Consider the following 16960-nt stretch of genomic DNA (forward strand, 5'->3'; position numbering starts at 1 on the left):
TCAGTGCTGTATTTTATTGTTTACTTAATTGCAACTTAAACCTGTCCTCTATTGCTAGCATCTATAGTACCCAGCATGTTTACTTCTGGGGTATTTTAAGCAGTCGTTCAATATTTCACAAACATGTGGGTGCATTTCTAACCAAAATTAAAAAGAAAAAGAAAATCTACAATACAAAGGGCTTTTAAAAAGCCATAAATTTAAATACCTTTCCAACTTATTTCCTATGAGCAGAATCTAGATGTGTGAATATGTTGTGTGCTGTGTGACGTCAGAGTTCTTCCAAACCTAGACCCACTGCTTGCAATTTGACTGTTTTATCCTGAGCTGTAAATAAAGGTATTTGTTTATCGTGTGTGTGTCCGTGGGTGCATGCACATGTACCTTCATGTAACCTGTCAACTTATGGTGATCCATGAATTTCATAGGGTTTTCTTAGGCAAGAAACACTCAGAGCTGGTTTTGCCAGTTCCTTCCTTCAAAATATAGCCTACAGCACTTGATAATTTTTGGTGGTCTCCCATCCAAGTACTAACCAGGGCTGATTTTGCTTAGCTTTCAAGATCAGACAGTGTCTGTTGTGTGCCTTCAAGTCATTTCTGACATATGGCAACCCCATGATGAACACATGGTTTCCTTTGCAAGATTTATTCAGAGGCAGTTTGCCTTTGCCTTCCTCTGAGGCTGAGACAGTGTGACTTGCCCAAGGTGCGTTTCCATGACTGAACAGGGATTCAAACCCAGGCCTCTAGAGTCAGTACAATGCTCAAACCACTATACCACGCTGGCTCTCATGGGACATGGTGACTTCAGCGTATTTAGGTGAAGTTGTATGTAAATACAGAGGCAGCTTCTTCTTTAAATAAGTCGCAGATCTTTCCTCCCCAGTGACTTCAGGTGACAACCCTGCCTGCTTGTGGCCACTTCATCAAAAACACAAGGAGAAATGTGTGAAAGAATTATATTCTGGCTTCAGTTTGTGATTTTTTTAGCTGTCTTCAGAGGTAATGGTTTGTCATCTATGTATAACTGGATAACAACATTTTATTCTTGTAAAGACAAGAGCTTTCTTATTTATTTATTTTCCATTTAAAGGTGTCAAATTGGAAGTCCAGCTGGTAGAATCTGGAGGGGATATTAAAAGGCCTGGAGAGTCTCTTCGCCTCTCCTGTCGCACTTCCGGGTTCACCTTCAGCAACTGGGAGATGAACTGGGTAAAGCAGGCTCCTGGAAAAGGACTCGAATGGGTTGGATGGATAGACAATAACGGCGATGGGAGCCGGCAATCGTATGCAGATTCGGTAAAAGGCCACTTCACCATCTCTAGGCATGATGCCTCAGGAACGCTTTATCTTCAAATGAGCAATCTAAGACTCCAAGACACAGCTGTGTACTACTGTGCCAGAGACACAGTGGCAGGAAGGAAATTCAGAGCTAAGCAATAACCTCCAGTTGGTCTTGGCAGCTCTCCAATGTAATTCAGCTGCAAGTTGCTGAATAAAAGAAAAGAATGGAGACTAGGGACCAAAGCTCACTGAACAGTATAGCTAAACCAGAGTCTTTGGATTAATCTTGATTAAACTTGGTCAGGACAGCTATTTAAATTTTGAAATGATTTATAGAAGTAAATATAAAGAGATTCATTCCACCTCCTTCCCCACTACCATTTCATTTTCCATTTTCTGTGGTAAGGTGATGGATGTTCAAATGCAATTAATTTAAATTAATTAAGCAGAGAGGTTAGTATGGGAGAGCAAAAGGACAATGAAATGCTGTGTGCATTAGAAAAGTGTCTCTTTCCCCAAACCCTCCTAGATTATAGTCCCATTGTTAATGTATAGTATTCTCATTCTGAGAATATTTTGAAAAATTCTGAGATTATAGGTAAGAAGTATTTACAGAGCCAGCGTGATGTGGTGGTTTGAGTGTTGGACAACTGTGGAGATAAAGAGTTGATTCTCCGTTTGGCCATGGAAACCCACTGAGTGAATTTAGGCAAGTGACACACTCTCAGCCCCAGAACTTCCTGTGACAGTTTCACCTTAGGATTGCCATAAATCAGAAATGACTTGAACGTGCACAACAAAATTTACAGAGATCCCATGGTAAGGAGCCCAACTTTCTCAGGACCCTCAGCTCCCCAAACCAAAGGAGCTCTGTTATCATATACAACTAATCATTGTTAGATAGCTCTTGAAAAACCGTATCAGCAACTCCCCCCTATCCCCACCCTCTGAGCCTTTTTTTCTCCAAAGGCTTCCATATAAGGTCAGTCTGCCTTCAGGAGCAGAAGATTAATACATTCCTGCTGCCCTCTTCCCTTTTTGCTGGATCTTGTTGGCGCACTCTTCAGCCCTTATACAAAGCTGATACCTTTGAGGCCAAGTAGGAATTTCCCCCCCATTTCCACATTTATTTATTTATTGCATAATCACTGTTGTTGACTGGAGAGTTGGATATGGGTGGTGTATTAAATAGGTGGTGGAGCAGACAGAAGTAGGATTTTGGTGGGCACCTATGGATCCCATTTGGAGGAGGAGAGTGTTTTTGGGTCTTCCACTTTTTAAGACATGAGATTTGAGGAGTGGAGAAAGAGACCTCAGAGTGTAAGGAGCCCTAAAGAGGTCTCCTTAGCTGGAGATACAGTCAGGAGAATGGGACAGTACACAAGTAATCTTGTACATGAAATGAAAGATGTGTAATGGGACAATGGCAAGAATGTCCCAGTCCTCATCAGGCTCTGCCAATGCACATTGGCACTACATAGTTTATTCATCCCTCACTTTGAAGTCATGGGGCTTGGGAGTGAGCTTCTCAGGTTGGCCTTTCAGTAATGGATCAACTGGGGAACAACCCACCTTTTGGATTCTCTTTGGAGCTCAGATGTTTTGCCCAGGAGAAGCTGGGGAGGAGGTCTGGGGGAGACCAGCTGCTCCCATACAAGATTGCTCCCCCTTTTTGCAAATCTCAGAGGTTAAACATTTAAACAGGTTCATAATTTAAGGGGCTGTGAAGACAGGCATCTTTGGCTGGCCTGGGGGCTGGGGGAGTCAGGCCGTGGTGTCTACATAATGCCTAAGTGGTCTTTATTCAACCCAGTATTTGTATCTGGTCTCTTTATTTGTATGATTATTCAGAAATATCTAGACAGCCCTCTGCTCTAATTCTTTCTCCTTATTAATGTCTCTCTGTTATTTAGACCTGGTTTTAACACAATGATGTAGCATTTGGGGAGAAAGATACAACCCAGTAGCGCAGCACTGGAGGCCAAGATGGAAAAGATCTCTACAGCTACCATGTATTTTCCCTTGGTGCTCAGGTAGGCTGGAATAAAAGAAAGCCAAACACTGCAAAAAATTAACATGCTGAAGGTGATGAGCTTGGTTTCATTAAAAGCATCTGGCAACTTCCTGGCTTGAAAAGCCACTATAAAGGTGACAATGGACAAAAACCCCATGTATCCCAAGACAAGATGAAAAATGGTGATGGAACCTTCATTGCATTGCACTATAATCTCTGAAGCTAGTGACTGCATGTCCAAGTCTGGGAAGGGAGGAGAGGTTCCTAGCCACATCAAACATATAGATGCCTGAATCAAAGTGCAGGAAAGGACAATGGATTTGGCCAGCCTTTTCTTCAGCCACTTCCTCATGCTGGACCCTGGTTTCGTGGCCATGAAAGCGAGAACTACTGTGATGGTTTTGGCCAGTACACATGAAACTGCCATGGAGAAGATAATGCCAGAAGTGGACTGTCTGAGCATGCAGGTTAATGTCCCAGGTTTGCCAAGAAAAAGCAAAGATGAAAGAAAGCAAAGCAAGAGAGAGATAAGGAGGGTATAGGTGATGTCTTGATTGTTGGCTTTGGCAATGGGGGTATCTTTGTGTTTAATAAAAATCCCAAGCATCAAAGCTGTGAGTGCTGAAAAGGAAAAAGCAAGCGATGTTAAAATGATCCCTAAAGGTTCTCCATAAGAGAGAAAGCTTGTAGTCTTAGGAATGCATCTATCTTGATTCTTGCTTGGAAATTCATCTTCTGGACATTTGGAACAATCATCCATGTCTAAATAAAGAGAAAGAGAGAACAAAACAAAGGCTATCACATTGCGCAGGACCAAAGGTATGGATATACAGAACCAGAATCTAGGCCTTCCTCTTCTCATGAGGATTTCTGAGGTTTATAGATTTATTCCATCAACATCTTTGAATGTTCTTCCAAAACAAAAGGAATGGAGCACCCTAACCCCACATATCTATTCCTGATTTCAATTATTATTATTATTATTATTATTATTATTATTATTATTATTATTATTTTGCACACTGTAGGCACTTTCCACCTGAATCAGAACCCTGAAAATTCAAGGGGGGGGATCATTATAATAGAGAAGCTCCATTTTATATCCACCACTTTCCCAGTTGTGGAAAATGAAGACAACAGAGATGGTGGGGGCAGAGTTGGGAAGATCCGTCTTTGCATGTTGATGGAATATGCAAAAACAGCATGTGAATTCAGCTTGTATCTGTATTTATTTTTTTATCTTTTTGTGCTCTGGAGAGTCTTGTGGAACGTATTTTAGTATTGATTACACATGGTTCTGGTTATTCTTATGAAAAGCAACAGTGGGTCCTTAGAGTGATCTATTATTGGAAATATATTTTGCACAGAAAAAAAAATGTTTGCAGCAGATGTTTGGAATCTTCTATTTAAGCTTAATTTAACTTTACATATACTTAGCTACATAGCAGAGGTACTTGCAAGTGCACACCTGCATGCCCTTCCTGGTATAAGTCCCATTGTGCTTCAGTCTCAATGCTCATCATTTACTTTTGGCAGATCCTCCACGTACTTACATATAATCAGCTCCTTATTGGAGGTTGACTTTTATGGAACTGCCCAATTTTAATTACTACAGATGTAAGTCCACTTAGGAAGACATAAGCCCTCAGCAGAATTCCAGACAATGTTTTGTCACTCCTGATGACCATAATAATAATAATAATAATAATAATAATAATAATAATAATATATCTGCGCTTTCCACTTTTGTGCAGGGATGAAAAAATATCACAACAGATAATCTTTTTAGTTGGGATGTGTGAAAAATTCAAGATACCCTTTCTCACCAAGAAAGGAGGCAGGAAAAATATAACAATTCATTACATCTCTGTTTCATGCACAAGAAATGGTCAGTTTTACAGCTACTCCTTTTGCAGTTTCTCCAGGTAATATGGGATCTCTCTCAGTGTCTCTGTCTGGAATAGACTTCAGCACCTGAATGCCCCCGCCAATGATTTGGAACAGCTATCGGAAGGCTCACTGTAAAATTAATAATACTAAGAATACTACTAATAAAATTTTATATCTATGCCACCTCTCCAAAATGAAGTCTGGATTCTCCATCTACATGGTAATGGATCTAACCAGTTCCCCCTCTAATTAGCACCTTTAGTTAGATATCATACAAACTGATTCTGCCATGCTAAACATAAGTATTAGAATCAGCCCAGATCTAAAAGTGTTGCACCGATTGTGTTGGAGAGATGACAGTGTTTATAGATCCTGCAAATGAACTGTTTAGAAAGTAAACTTCTTCTGGCCTGCCTCTCCCCAAAGTGCACAGAAATCTCATTCAGCCATGCTCCAATCACCGGCAGAATGGATATCTTTCCATTCATGCAGCTGATACTTGGTAGAGTAGGTTGAGACAGGGGGCGAGTTGTCTCATAGTAATAGTTTCAAAATCATGACTTAGGATGTATCTACCCTGTAGACATAATGCATTTTAACAGCACTTTAAGTACTGTAGCTCCATCTTATGGAATCCTGGGGTTTGTACTTTTACAAGGTCTTCAGCCTTCTCTGCCAAAGCGTGCTGGTGCCTCACAAAACTACACATCTCAGGATTCTATAGCATGGAACCATGGCAGTTAAAGTAGTGTCAAATTGCATGGCTTCTACAGTGTAAATGCACCCTAAGTAGTCATTGGGAATATGGAAAAAGTTATCTGAATGTACACACCCATAGCTGTTTTTATTCACAACCACTACTATTATTTTTGATGGGATCCATTACACTGGCACACATTCCTACTAGAGATTCAAATATAGTAATTTCTTTTTCTTGATAGCATATAGACTTGTAACCAGTTATCCCATTAGCTACTTTAAACTGAATTTGTTGCTTCAAAATATGCTACACACCCTTTTGATATGAAATCATTCCTTGGGAGCAAGGGATGCAGTCATAGCAGCAGAACTGTTCTCCTTCTTTCTTTTTCTTCCAATAACCAGGGTTGCAGGAGTCACTACATGCAGAAAAAGGATACACCTATATGCAGTAAAAAAGATCATCTTCATCAGATACTGTTAAAAAAAGAGACAGCATTAGGCTGTGTACACTCTGCTAGTTTTTTTCTTCTGATTTTCATGATCACTATTATTTCTACAATATTTCTCTTGTAAGAAGAAAATAGGGACCACCACAAGAAAATAGGTTATTTTATCATACAGAAACTGGGTCAACATTCTTTTTCCAGTCTATTAATGCATTTGTTCAAATCTCCACTGGATTTTAATCTGCATGTTAAATATTTAGTGAAAATAGAAAAATGGCCTTCCAGTACTGAAAGGAGTGGCTATTTTAACATCTCTCTTTAGTTTCTAAATTGGATACATGAAGCCATGTCATGGTCCTTCACTGATATATTGCAGAAAATGAAATGCCCAACTCCAGTTTCATTATGCAGCAAGATCTCTCAGTGATGTTCTTAAAAGTGACATTTTCAACCCCAAGGTTAAGCATCCTGATAAATGGAACCTCTTGACTTCACCTTATTAAAGTTTCTGAGCTGTACCATTATATCCTCATTGATGCTGAATTCTTCTCCTGCCAGAGCATTAGGATCCATCTCTCCAATCTTTATCCTTAGGAATGAGTTATTTGGGAAGATGACCAAGTTTACAATGTCAAATCCAGCTACCAGTTCCCCTTTATCATTAAAAGACACAGTTTCTCCTGCAGAGTTGTTGAATGAAACGCTTTGAAGGAACGGATGGATCTAGTTGAAAGACAACAAGGAACAATGAGATAACAGGGCACATTTGACTCCTCATGACAATAATTTCTAGCTTTGGGCATTTTATTTAGAATACAATCTGTCTGGAGATGCATGTAATTTGCACTCACTCACTCCTTCTACCATCCCTAGTGAAGAGATAAGGTATATTTTAGTTTGAAGAAGCATCAACTACACTCAACTTTTCAATAGACCACCAATGTATTGTTTTCAAACACATACAGAAGTCTATATTGTGTCCCACTGGATACAAATATGTTTAGTTTTATCCCTAAACTAGGTGTATCCCACAGGTCAGAAGGACATTCAGTGTCTAGGCTTCCTCCTCCTTATGGCTCCTCAAGGCTTTCATACTGATGTGCAAAATCAGAGATGCCAACAACCATCTAACAAGCATCATGACTTCATGTTAGGAAGACAGGTGGGCCTCCAATAGAGAGTTTTGTCTGCATCATTTCTGAAAAATGGCCCCTTTGGTTTGTCATCTTACAACAAATGTGGAAATCATTGCCTTTCTTTAAGTTGTTGGACTGCAGGTTGCATCTGCTCTAGCCAGAATAGCCAACAATGGGAGGATGATTAAAGTAGTTATCCAGTAGCAACTGCAAGGCTGCATTTTCCCCCGCCTGCCTTAGAAGATGTCCAAGTGAATTTTTTTCTACCTTTGCATTCATTTTCTTCCAGACCCCAAGGAATAATGACAACAGCTCATCAACCAGATTTTCCCTCTACTTTAGTACATGTACACAGCCCCACCATGTACACCTCTAACCATAACATTGGAGAAAACAATCTTACATTGTCTCCAAACCAGGCAACTAGTGAATTCTATGCCATCCCATGCAGTGCATGCTGGGTGCAAAGAAGATCACACAGCCTCCCCACTGAGTGACAGTTAATGACAACAACACACCCAAATTATTCAGCAAATATTACCTGCCAAGGCTGAAAATTTGGAAACCTTTCATCTCCGACCAATGGGCTTTGATGTGATCTAGATGTACCCATGGCATGCAAAGCATGTGCCATGGCATAAATAGCATTATATATACCATAGCTTTGTCCAGTCATGTGCATTTCAAAAATAGGCCCAGGAAGGCTTGCGAGGTTCTCATCTCCAGTACATGTTCTATCTTCCGTGACTGGCATAGCAAGGCTGGAGAATGAACAACTAAAAGCACCTTCCCAGAATCCCTGGAGAAAACCATCCCCTTGGATCAAATATGGTTTCCTGTTCTGAAGATATGCCTGAAATCCCAGATGTTTGTTTGAATGACTAGAGAAAGAAATAGCTCCTTGGAATATGTGAAAATTCGTACGAGTTATTAAGCCTGTTACTGAAAAATCAATCTGAGCTGTTGTGATCCACAGCTTTCCAGCAGATATGTTCACCCCATGTTCCAGATACATTACAGGCACTAAGGTGCTCAGCCACATAAGGGTCATACTTTCTCCATAAATAATAACCGTTCTGGCTTTCCCATCCATGAAAGATGGATACACTTTTGAGGCCATATCCATCAGGTCAATGAGGTCGAGAAAGTAAACTTGTTTTGGAATTCTTTCTGTGAAGGCTGAACAGATTTTATTCTGTGAGAACAATGGCTCCAAGACCCTCAAGAAATGATCTCCACTGTCATCATCCACAGCAAGAAGGCCAACCCAGGTCCATCCAAAATGATTAAGCAAGTGGATAATCCCATTATACTGATGGGCTTCATTTGGCACCATGTGGTAAAAAGAAGGGAAATTTGTTGCATCACTTCTTTCTGGGATGAATGAGCCAAACATGAGCTAAAATACAATGGGATAAGAGAAGGTTTTTTAGAGAATTAAAAGGAAAGGAATATTCAAGTACATCAAATATGTGTGTTTCTAGGTAATCTGCATGCATCAAAGTTTACTGCTAAAACAAGAATTGTAGTCTGCTAATGACACATAAACCAAAATGTGGAAGAACATAAATTAATATTTAAACACAGATAAAAGTGACGAAGTGGCAGAACAGAACAAAGTGGGTCCCTACTTTAGTCCCTACTTTAGCTGAGACTAATAACAAGATTTAGTGCCATGTGAAAAGATAATACTTGTCAAATTCTGTTTACATAACTGTGAAATGACTATCTCCATTGAACAATGGCCAAAAAAGGGCAAGCACATGTGTATGACACCAAGAGGATTTTTGGCATGCACTCTATTTATAGTTATTATTTGTGGCTATGCTCCGTCATCCACAGACCTTACCTGTGGAATCTTGTAAAGACTTAAGAGGTCTGCCATACAGAAAGAGATATCGGAATTCATTCCCCCAATGACAGCAATAAGACTTTTCTGCATGCGGCATTGATAGTTAGGGATCAATTGATTTGATTTGAAAAGCAAGTGCAGAGTGGAATGGTAGGCCATCCTTGCATCACAATAACTGTCATGTATGCGGAAGCCAAGTGTGATATTGGGTAAGATCTTTGGGTTCTTATTGATTTCACTTACAGCATATGCCAAGGCAAGAACATGCTGGTAGGACTTTGTCACTACCCTGTGAAGAGAGATATGCATTCTTTCAGAGGAGAATAAGCAAATTGATTTTTAATAAAATATCATATTATATTGGCTTGTATAGGCTTTCAGTAAGGGCATCCATTCTGGCAAGCCATCCATATAAATACCATCAGTTTCCTCTCATCATTTGTAGAATTGCACAATGAATGGGGCATGGAGGTCCTACAAAGGTGATGAGAGACAGACTCTAAAGGACATAGCAAAGAGATCTATGAGGGACAAGGAAGCTGAAACGGATATGAATATATAAAATATACATGACAACCAACCATACTATCATCATATGAGAAGAGAAGGCCATGTTATTTTTTTAAATCTAAGTAATCAAAATTAACTATTTTGCCAGGTTATCTTTCCATCTCTCCCTGTCTTGTCATATTTATGTCAGAGATGGTCGAGTAACAAAATTTCTATTTATGTAAATCTGCAGATGGTTATTTTGTGCTCTCCTGATATTCACTCACCTTGCCTTGTGTTTTTAGACAGGTTTTGCTTTGTTTCTTTTAAAATACTGTGTGTGTGTCGGTTTGCTTCTCATTCAAGCAATTTGCAGTTTTCTGCTGTGATGACTTTTTAAAAGTTTGATAAGCCCCCATTTTGAAGCATAACGACTCATTATGAAGGAAACCATTATAACAAACATACATGAACAAAAACCAAGTTGAAACAAAAATAGTTAATCACTCCTTAAATGCAGCAAAAGTTGGAAATGCTGCAACTTCAAGGGAAGTTCATTCCCAGATTTCTCAGCAATGCTGTCTCCTGCCTGTCTTTCAAATGGGCTTCTGCCTATTGAATAGCATATACTATTGAACAGTATATTCAAAGAGGTATCTCCTGAAGAACATAGCAACTGACCACATTCATAACAACATACATTTCCTATGTACTCTGGTGTTAGTGTACCCAGTTATGCATACCCTCTGATCATTGTGATTCTCATATTAAAAAAGCACAAGGAAAGACAAACAGTATTCTTACGCTGGAAAGTCCAAACTCAGATCCCTAGAAGGGTGTTGTGTGAAGGATCCTATAGAGGGAAAAATAATGATCTGAGAAGAAATCCCACCAAGGAGAAGGTCCCCTGGTTGATGCCACTCATGAAGAACTGGGTGGGGATCATTTGAGGGGCATTTGACGTTGTCCACTTTGCAAGCCATTGAAGGGAACAGAAGTAGAAACAGCACTACTGTCAACATCTGAGAACAGATCTTTCTAAATGCAAACATTGCTGTGGTTACGTAAAACATTAAGACCAGAATTCACATCTTTTAAATGAGCCACACTGGATATCATTAGACTCGTATTCCTGGTCTAAAATTTAGCATTAGGGAAAACTTGACTTCACAATGACAAGCAACACATTGCAGACATGCAGTCAGAACTTTGCCGAACCATGTTTGTATCTTAACCCTAATTCCTCTGAGAATGGCAGAAATGTATAACTACATGGACATTACCCATTAATTATCTCAGGAGCAGAGGGTCTCAAGGGATACTCCTTGGCAGAAATGAGCTTGTTTTCTTCCCATTTTTCTGTTTGTTAGTGGAATAGAAGTGGGAATTCACCACTATTTTCTTTTGATAGTAAAGCACAAGTAGTTGTAGCAGTTTTTTTTCCTGCTTCTAGAAAGACTTCAAAAACATACTTTTTTTAAAAAAAAACTTATTTAAAAAGCCTTCAGGAACTATTCTGCATAAAATTCACATGCAACTCTTTTGGAGAGAAAATAGCATTTTTTTAACAGAGGAAACAGGTTTTGTTTCTCTATATGGTGAATGCTATTTTTGTGCAAAGCCAAGTGCAATTTTTGTGCAGGATAAAGTCATGAACTGTGAAGATTCTCATCAGCCCAGGCTTCTTCTTGTCAGGGTTGCTCAGTGCTTGAAAAACATGTTCTTCTAACTTTTCTTTTTAAATGTATTTTCAGATATTCTTTTCACCCCTATTGAGAGGCAGGTTCAAATGGCTCCAGGGGAAAATCCCTTAGGGAATTTCTATGCCCTAGGGCAAGGCTGTGGATGCATTTGAAACATCTGGACATCCACGTGTTTCTTGTTACTCATTACCTAAACTTAAGCTAGAACGTACAATGATATATCGGGTCTAAACCTGGCAGTGATGAAATTGGGCTTTCCCCTTTCTTCCCTTTGATAATTTCTATACCTTCCCTCTGTTATGGAAGGGAGCAAATGTCAATGAAAAGCATTTCTTCAGTGGGATTCTCCTTGAAACATTTTTTGGCCATGATGTTCTTGATCTGGCTTTGTCATGATCTCTCGGCTGCCTAGTTTACTCCCACAAGTTCTAAATGGTGAGGGATTGGAATGGCAACTGAACAGCAGGCAGCTGTGCTTGAATATTATTATATTATATATTAAACCACTAGACAGAAGTATATTTGGAATAATGAATGAAGGCCTGAGGGCTGCAATTTACTCTGAAAGTTGGATGAGGAAATAGGGAGTAGGGTTAAATTTATTGTTTAGGGCTGCGGTTCCCAATCTGTGCTCCATGGAGCACTTAGGGCTCTTCATGTAATTCCCAGGTGCTCCGCGGCTGCTCCAGGAAAATGAAACAAATAAAAATGGAATGAAATTCAAAAATAATGAAATAGTAGAATCAAAATAAGAAAGCCATTAATTTGTAAGACATAAGGTAGTCCTCTTGGGGGGTCCTCCATATAAATTGTTTCTAAAAAGGGCTCCATGAGTCAAAGGTTGGGAACCCCTGGTGTATGGTATTCTTGTGCCATTGGACTAGAAGGAAAAGCAGCAAAATATTAAAAGGCTGCCAAACAATAAAACATTGTTGGTTTTTTCCATAGCCACATTTTGGCTCACAATTGCCAGTGCATCCAGAAGAAAAGATGAGGAATGAGAAAAGCAGAACAGAACAATAATCTACCTGGAAATGTGCCTGACCTGAGCAGTCAGTAAGGAAATGCCTCCATCTCCTTTCCATTGGGCCCAATGGGAGTGACAGTTTCAGAAGAAGAAATTTAAAATCACTGGCCTCTGTAGTCCTTGCAGACATGATGGCACAGCCATCGCTCTACTTTTTCCCCTCTTTGACCCTAGTTAAAGATTCAGCTGAGAGAGGAGGGCTGTGGCTGCACACACAATTAATGCAGTTTAACATTGTATTTACTGCCATGGCTCAATGCTATGGATTTCTGAGGTTTGTAGTTTTGTGAGAAATTTAGCCTTTTTTTGTCAGAAAACTCTGGTGCCTCATCAAACTGCAGATCTCAGGATTCTGTAGGATGGAGTCATGGCAGTGAAAATGGCATTAAAATGAATTCTGCAGTGTGACAGCAGAGGAGGTCAGAGGGAAAGTGTTTCAATGCATCCCTTATAACATAGAGCCCATGCAAATCAGTTGAACGGTTTGGTGTTTAAGGCCCACTTTTGGCAAACCAATCCATCAGTCTCCAGTCACCACTGCGAGCTTTTTAAACTGGATTAGTGATAGGGTTAACTCTACTTTGAACACCCCACTGAATGGTCAGAGACATGAAACTTTGGTTTAGCCTCCTCCTCTTCTTCGTAGGGCTCTCAGGTAGTTCTTCCCCTCACCTCAACACTGTTTAAATTTTGCTGCACAGATAGTCTCTCATTTCTTAATTCATCTTTAATCTATTTTAATCTGCAGGCTCCTATTCAGAGATTCAGTTTATGGAAACAGGAGGCAATGTTGTGGCACCAAATGGCTCCCTCCGTCTCTCCTGTAGGGCTTCTGGATTCACCTTCACTGACTATGCAATAGACTGGGTCCGTCAAGCCCCAGGAAAAGGACTAGAGTGGGTGGCTTTTGTTAGTTACCCAAGTGGAAGCAAGCAAAAGTATAACTCCAAGGTACAGGGGAGATTCAACATTTCCAGGGACAACACCCAAAATTCATCCTATTTGCAAATAGACAGCTTGAAGACTGAAGATACTGGCTTGTATTATTGCACAAGGCATCGAGATGACACAGTGAGAGCTTCTTACTTCCTGTTGGTACAAAAACCTGCAGGAAGCTTTTCAAACAGAGAAAACAATCAAAGACACTCTCCCCTTTCTAGTCATTCATAGTCACAGAGTCAGAAAGTTGAGATGGCTAAGATTTTTTTATCTCTTAACTATGGTCTATCAGGTGTTCAGATATACACTAGTGGACTGCTTTAGCAGAAAAATTAATCTCCCTTGCTTGGCAGAATAGCGGAAATATGAAAGGATGCTTTTATGCAACTCTTGTCCCCATTTATCAGCTGTACTATAGCGGGTTCCACATTGCCAAAAAGTAAATGCCCGGCATGTACTAGGTTTAGGAAGGGGCGTCCTTTCCGGACGCCCCTAACCCTAGTACGTGCCGAGCATGTACAAAATGGCAGTGCCCTATACACATGGGCGATGCCATTTTGACGTAGTGGACGCTTAGCATTTGCATGTCGTGGCACATAAATGACACTGCAAGTGTGCCACTGGCACCTTGCGGAGTCATTTCTGTGCCGAAAAAAGAACCCGCTTTTCCGGGTTCTTTTTGCTGTGCCGGGGAACCGCGCAGTTTGTCCGCTGCGGCTCCCTGGTGCAGTAAACACCGGCGCCAGCAGACCACCCTTTTGGGCGGTCTGTAAAGCGCCATAGAGTATCTTTCTATACAAGGTTATCTTTTCACCCAAATATGTGGATTAACATAGTATGAACTCTGATTTTGTTATGTACAGGATGATTGATCACTGAGCTATCTTTTAAACTAACTGGTGACCTTGTGGAAGTCACACTCTCTCAGCCTCAGGGGAAGGCAATGGCAAACCACCTCTGAACAAATCCTGCCAAGAAAACCCCATGAAAGGTTCATCTTAGGATCATCCTAAGTCAGAAAAATCTTGAAGGCACACAGCATGAAGGCAGGTAGTGGAGGGGTAGTTTGAAAACTTAATAATTCATTTTTTCTGAAGAACCACTTTTAAAAATTGTAAATCTGTCCATAAACTGAGTAGCAAGAGTTTGTGTTAGTTTAAAAAATAAAGATGGTGGAAATTAAAACACAGATTTACCCATTCACGCAGATTACTTTGAGTACTTTGTCCTTAAGTGGCTAGCTTTGGACTCCTGTATTCAGCCATGTTTGTGGTGCAGAACTGTGGTGGCTGGGTGCCATTCTTTCTTTTTTTTTCACAGACCCCTGTGTAATAGCTACATGGCAAGCAGGTACAACAGGATGAAGGGTGTTGTCAGTGTCTACTTACAACAAGGCATCATGCCAATGTGCCTAAAGGTGGCAGCTGTGAGATCTTTGTTGAAAAAGCCATCCCTGAATCCCTCTAAAATTGATAATCATTGGCCAAAGTCCAAAACACCATTTTTGGGCAAGTTATTGGCACATCTGGTGGCCTCCCACATCCAGGGATTTCTGCAAGAAATGGATTAGCTGGATCCATTTAAAGTTGGTGCCCCTTGAGAAGTTAGATCTGGCCATGATAGTACATGCCTTAGTTGCATCCCAATTGGACCACTGTAACTAATTTCCTAGTCTCTTGAGCTGCAAAAGTATGTGTGAGGGGGTGTCAATTCAGATTTGGTCCTCATCCTCTCTGTAATTCCCTCCTGGATTTATCTGTGGGATTATTACAGAAGAGTCTGTAAAAGGTACTGCTGGACAGTTGCCCCTCAGCTTCCTGTATGTAGTCAAATTTGGATTATAATGGCTGCCCTGTAAATTTTGTGGCTTCTTAGTTAATTTACGTGTTTGAAGCTTCAGTAAACTATTTAGGGGATTATCACACTGATCTTAAATAGCAGGATAGAAGTGTGATGTTTACTCTAATAGCAAGATCCTACTGCACAGCTGGGCAGTAGCTATCATATAGCCAATCCGTGCTTCTGCTGCAACTTTTAATGAATAGGAAAATCACATGAATAGCTGTCAATTGTCCAGTTAACTAGTTATTGAGAATGTGTGTGATAGGTCTTCCTGGGGTAATTTGGAGATTGATGATCTAATGTGGTGTGAGTTGGCATTACTCCTTTCTCTCCCCTCCCTGTCCCTGAACATCCATAGCCATTCTAGTGCTAGAAAAAACAATTTGTTGGATTTTCCATTGAGCAAAACCATGCATGTGCAAGCTTAATCTCAGATAGCTAATGAGTGACGCCTGAATGCAATAGTTGAATGAAACAGTGTGAGAAAAAATGGTGCCGATTTGTTACCAATTTGCAATTACGTGGTTGTACAAAAAGAACTATTTCTGTAGTTTTAAAATGCACAATTATATTGGGAGAGAGGCTTTGTGTTATAATCTATTTAATTAACTGGGATTTAGTTTATAACCTAAATCATATCTTTATTATCATTTGTTTGTCAGTACACATTCATCATTGCACAATGAGACAAGAAGCACACACACTGGCATATGCACCATCAGTTGCAGAACATCACAGTTTGCAATAGGAGTGGTGTAACACAACCACTACATAAATTTCTGACCATAAATCCATGGTATTCAACCATGATGTATGAGCGCAGTAATTATTCTGTGGTTGGGTTTTTAGGGCCATCGCTTCCACTACTGTGCACACCACAAAGTAAACATGTAAGTTGGAACATGTAACTGGAAATGGAAATCTATTCAAGCACAAATGAAAGAAACAAAGGCCTGTTACAGACTGCCAAAATAAAGCTGCTTCGGGTCTCTTTGGAGGTATGCTTCTTAAATGATGCATGCACCCTAAGAATCCGGAAGCTGCATCAAAGCTGCACTTCAGTGCTTAGGAATGGAGTGTGGCTTTGGCGCGACCTCCGGACTCTTAGGACCCATGCATCATTTAAATAGCATACCTCCAAAGAGACCCGAAGCAGCTTTATTTTGGCAGTCTGTAACAGGCCTTTGTTTCTTTCATATGTGCTTGCAATAGCAAATAATTTCTGCATTTGTTTTTCTTCCCACTACATAAGAATCCAAGGGTTTGCATACACTTTTCAAGTAATATTTAATCTGGGGATGCTTTACAAGAGAATTCACCTACACAAAAATCATCTTCATTTGCTTTGCAGAAAACATGATTTCAGAAAACAAAGTATTTTACACCTAAGAGTGTTGCTGATGCAAAAATAATATTTTCTGCACAGAAAAAAAAGCCCCCAACAATGACGCATGAATGTGGAGCAAGCAAATTCTTCTGGGGAAAGTTCCAAAATGCAAAGAATCAGTTGGCTAGTCTTCATTTTCATTGTGAGCGGTCATGTGTGTTAAGATTTTTTAAAACCTAATTAGCACCCATTACACTTCTACATATAATAAGATAATGTTACATGCTTCAGTTCTTTCTCTTTATTT

At 40.0% G+C, this 16960-nt stretch overlaps 1 protein-coding gene across 1 annotated transcript; it reads right to left on the reverse strand.

Annotated features, from left to right (window-relative positions):
• Positions 1-3160: 3160 nt before the first annotated feature.
• On the reverse strand, positions 3161-9608 carry LOC149304149 (vomeronasal type-2 receptor 26-like). Its single transcript, XM_089480530.1, has 5 exons — positions 9324-9608; positions 8016-8873; positions 6834-7061; positions 6205-6331; positions 3161-4062 (listed from the first exon to the last, which is right to left on the reverse strand). The coding sequence occupies exons 1-5, from the start codon at positions 9483-9485 to the stop codon at positions 3161-3163; spliced, it is 2277 nt and encodes a 758-aa protein (XP_089336656.1). The 5' UTR covers positions 9486-9608.
• Positions 9609-16960: the final 7352 nt, after the last annotated feature.

The sequence above is a fragment of the Sceloporus occidentalis genome, unplaced genomic scaffold (genome assembly GCF_023333645.1).
Source record: "Sceloporus occidentalis isolate IW3139 unplaced genomic scaffold, rSceOcc1.0.p SCAF_14, whole genome shotgun sequence".
NCBI lineage: Eukaryota > Metazoa > Chordata > Lepidosauria > Squamata > Phrynosomatidae > Sceloporus > Sceloporus occidentalis.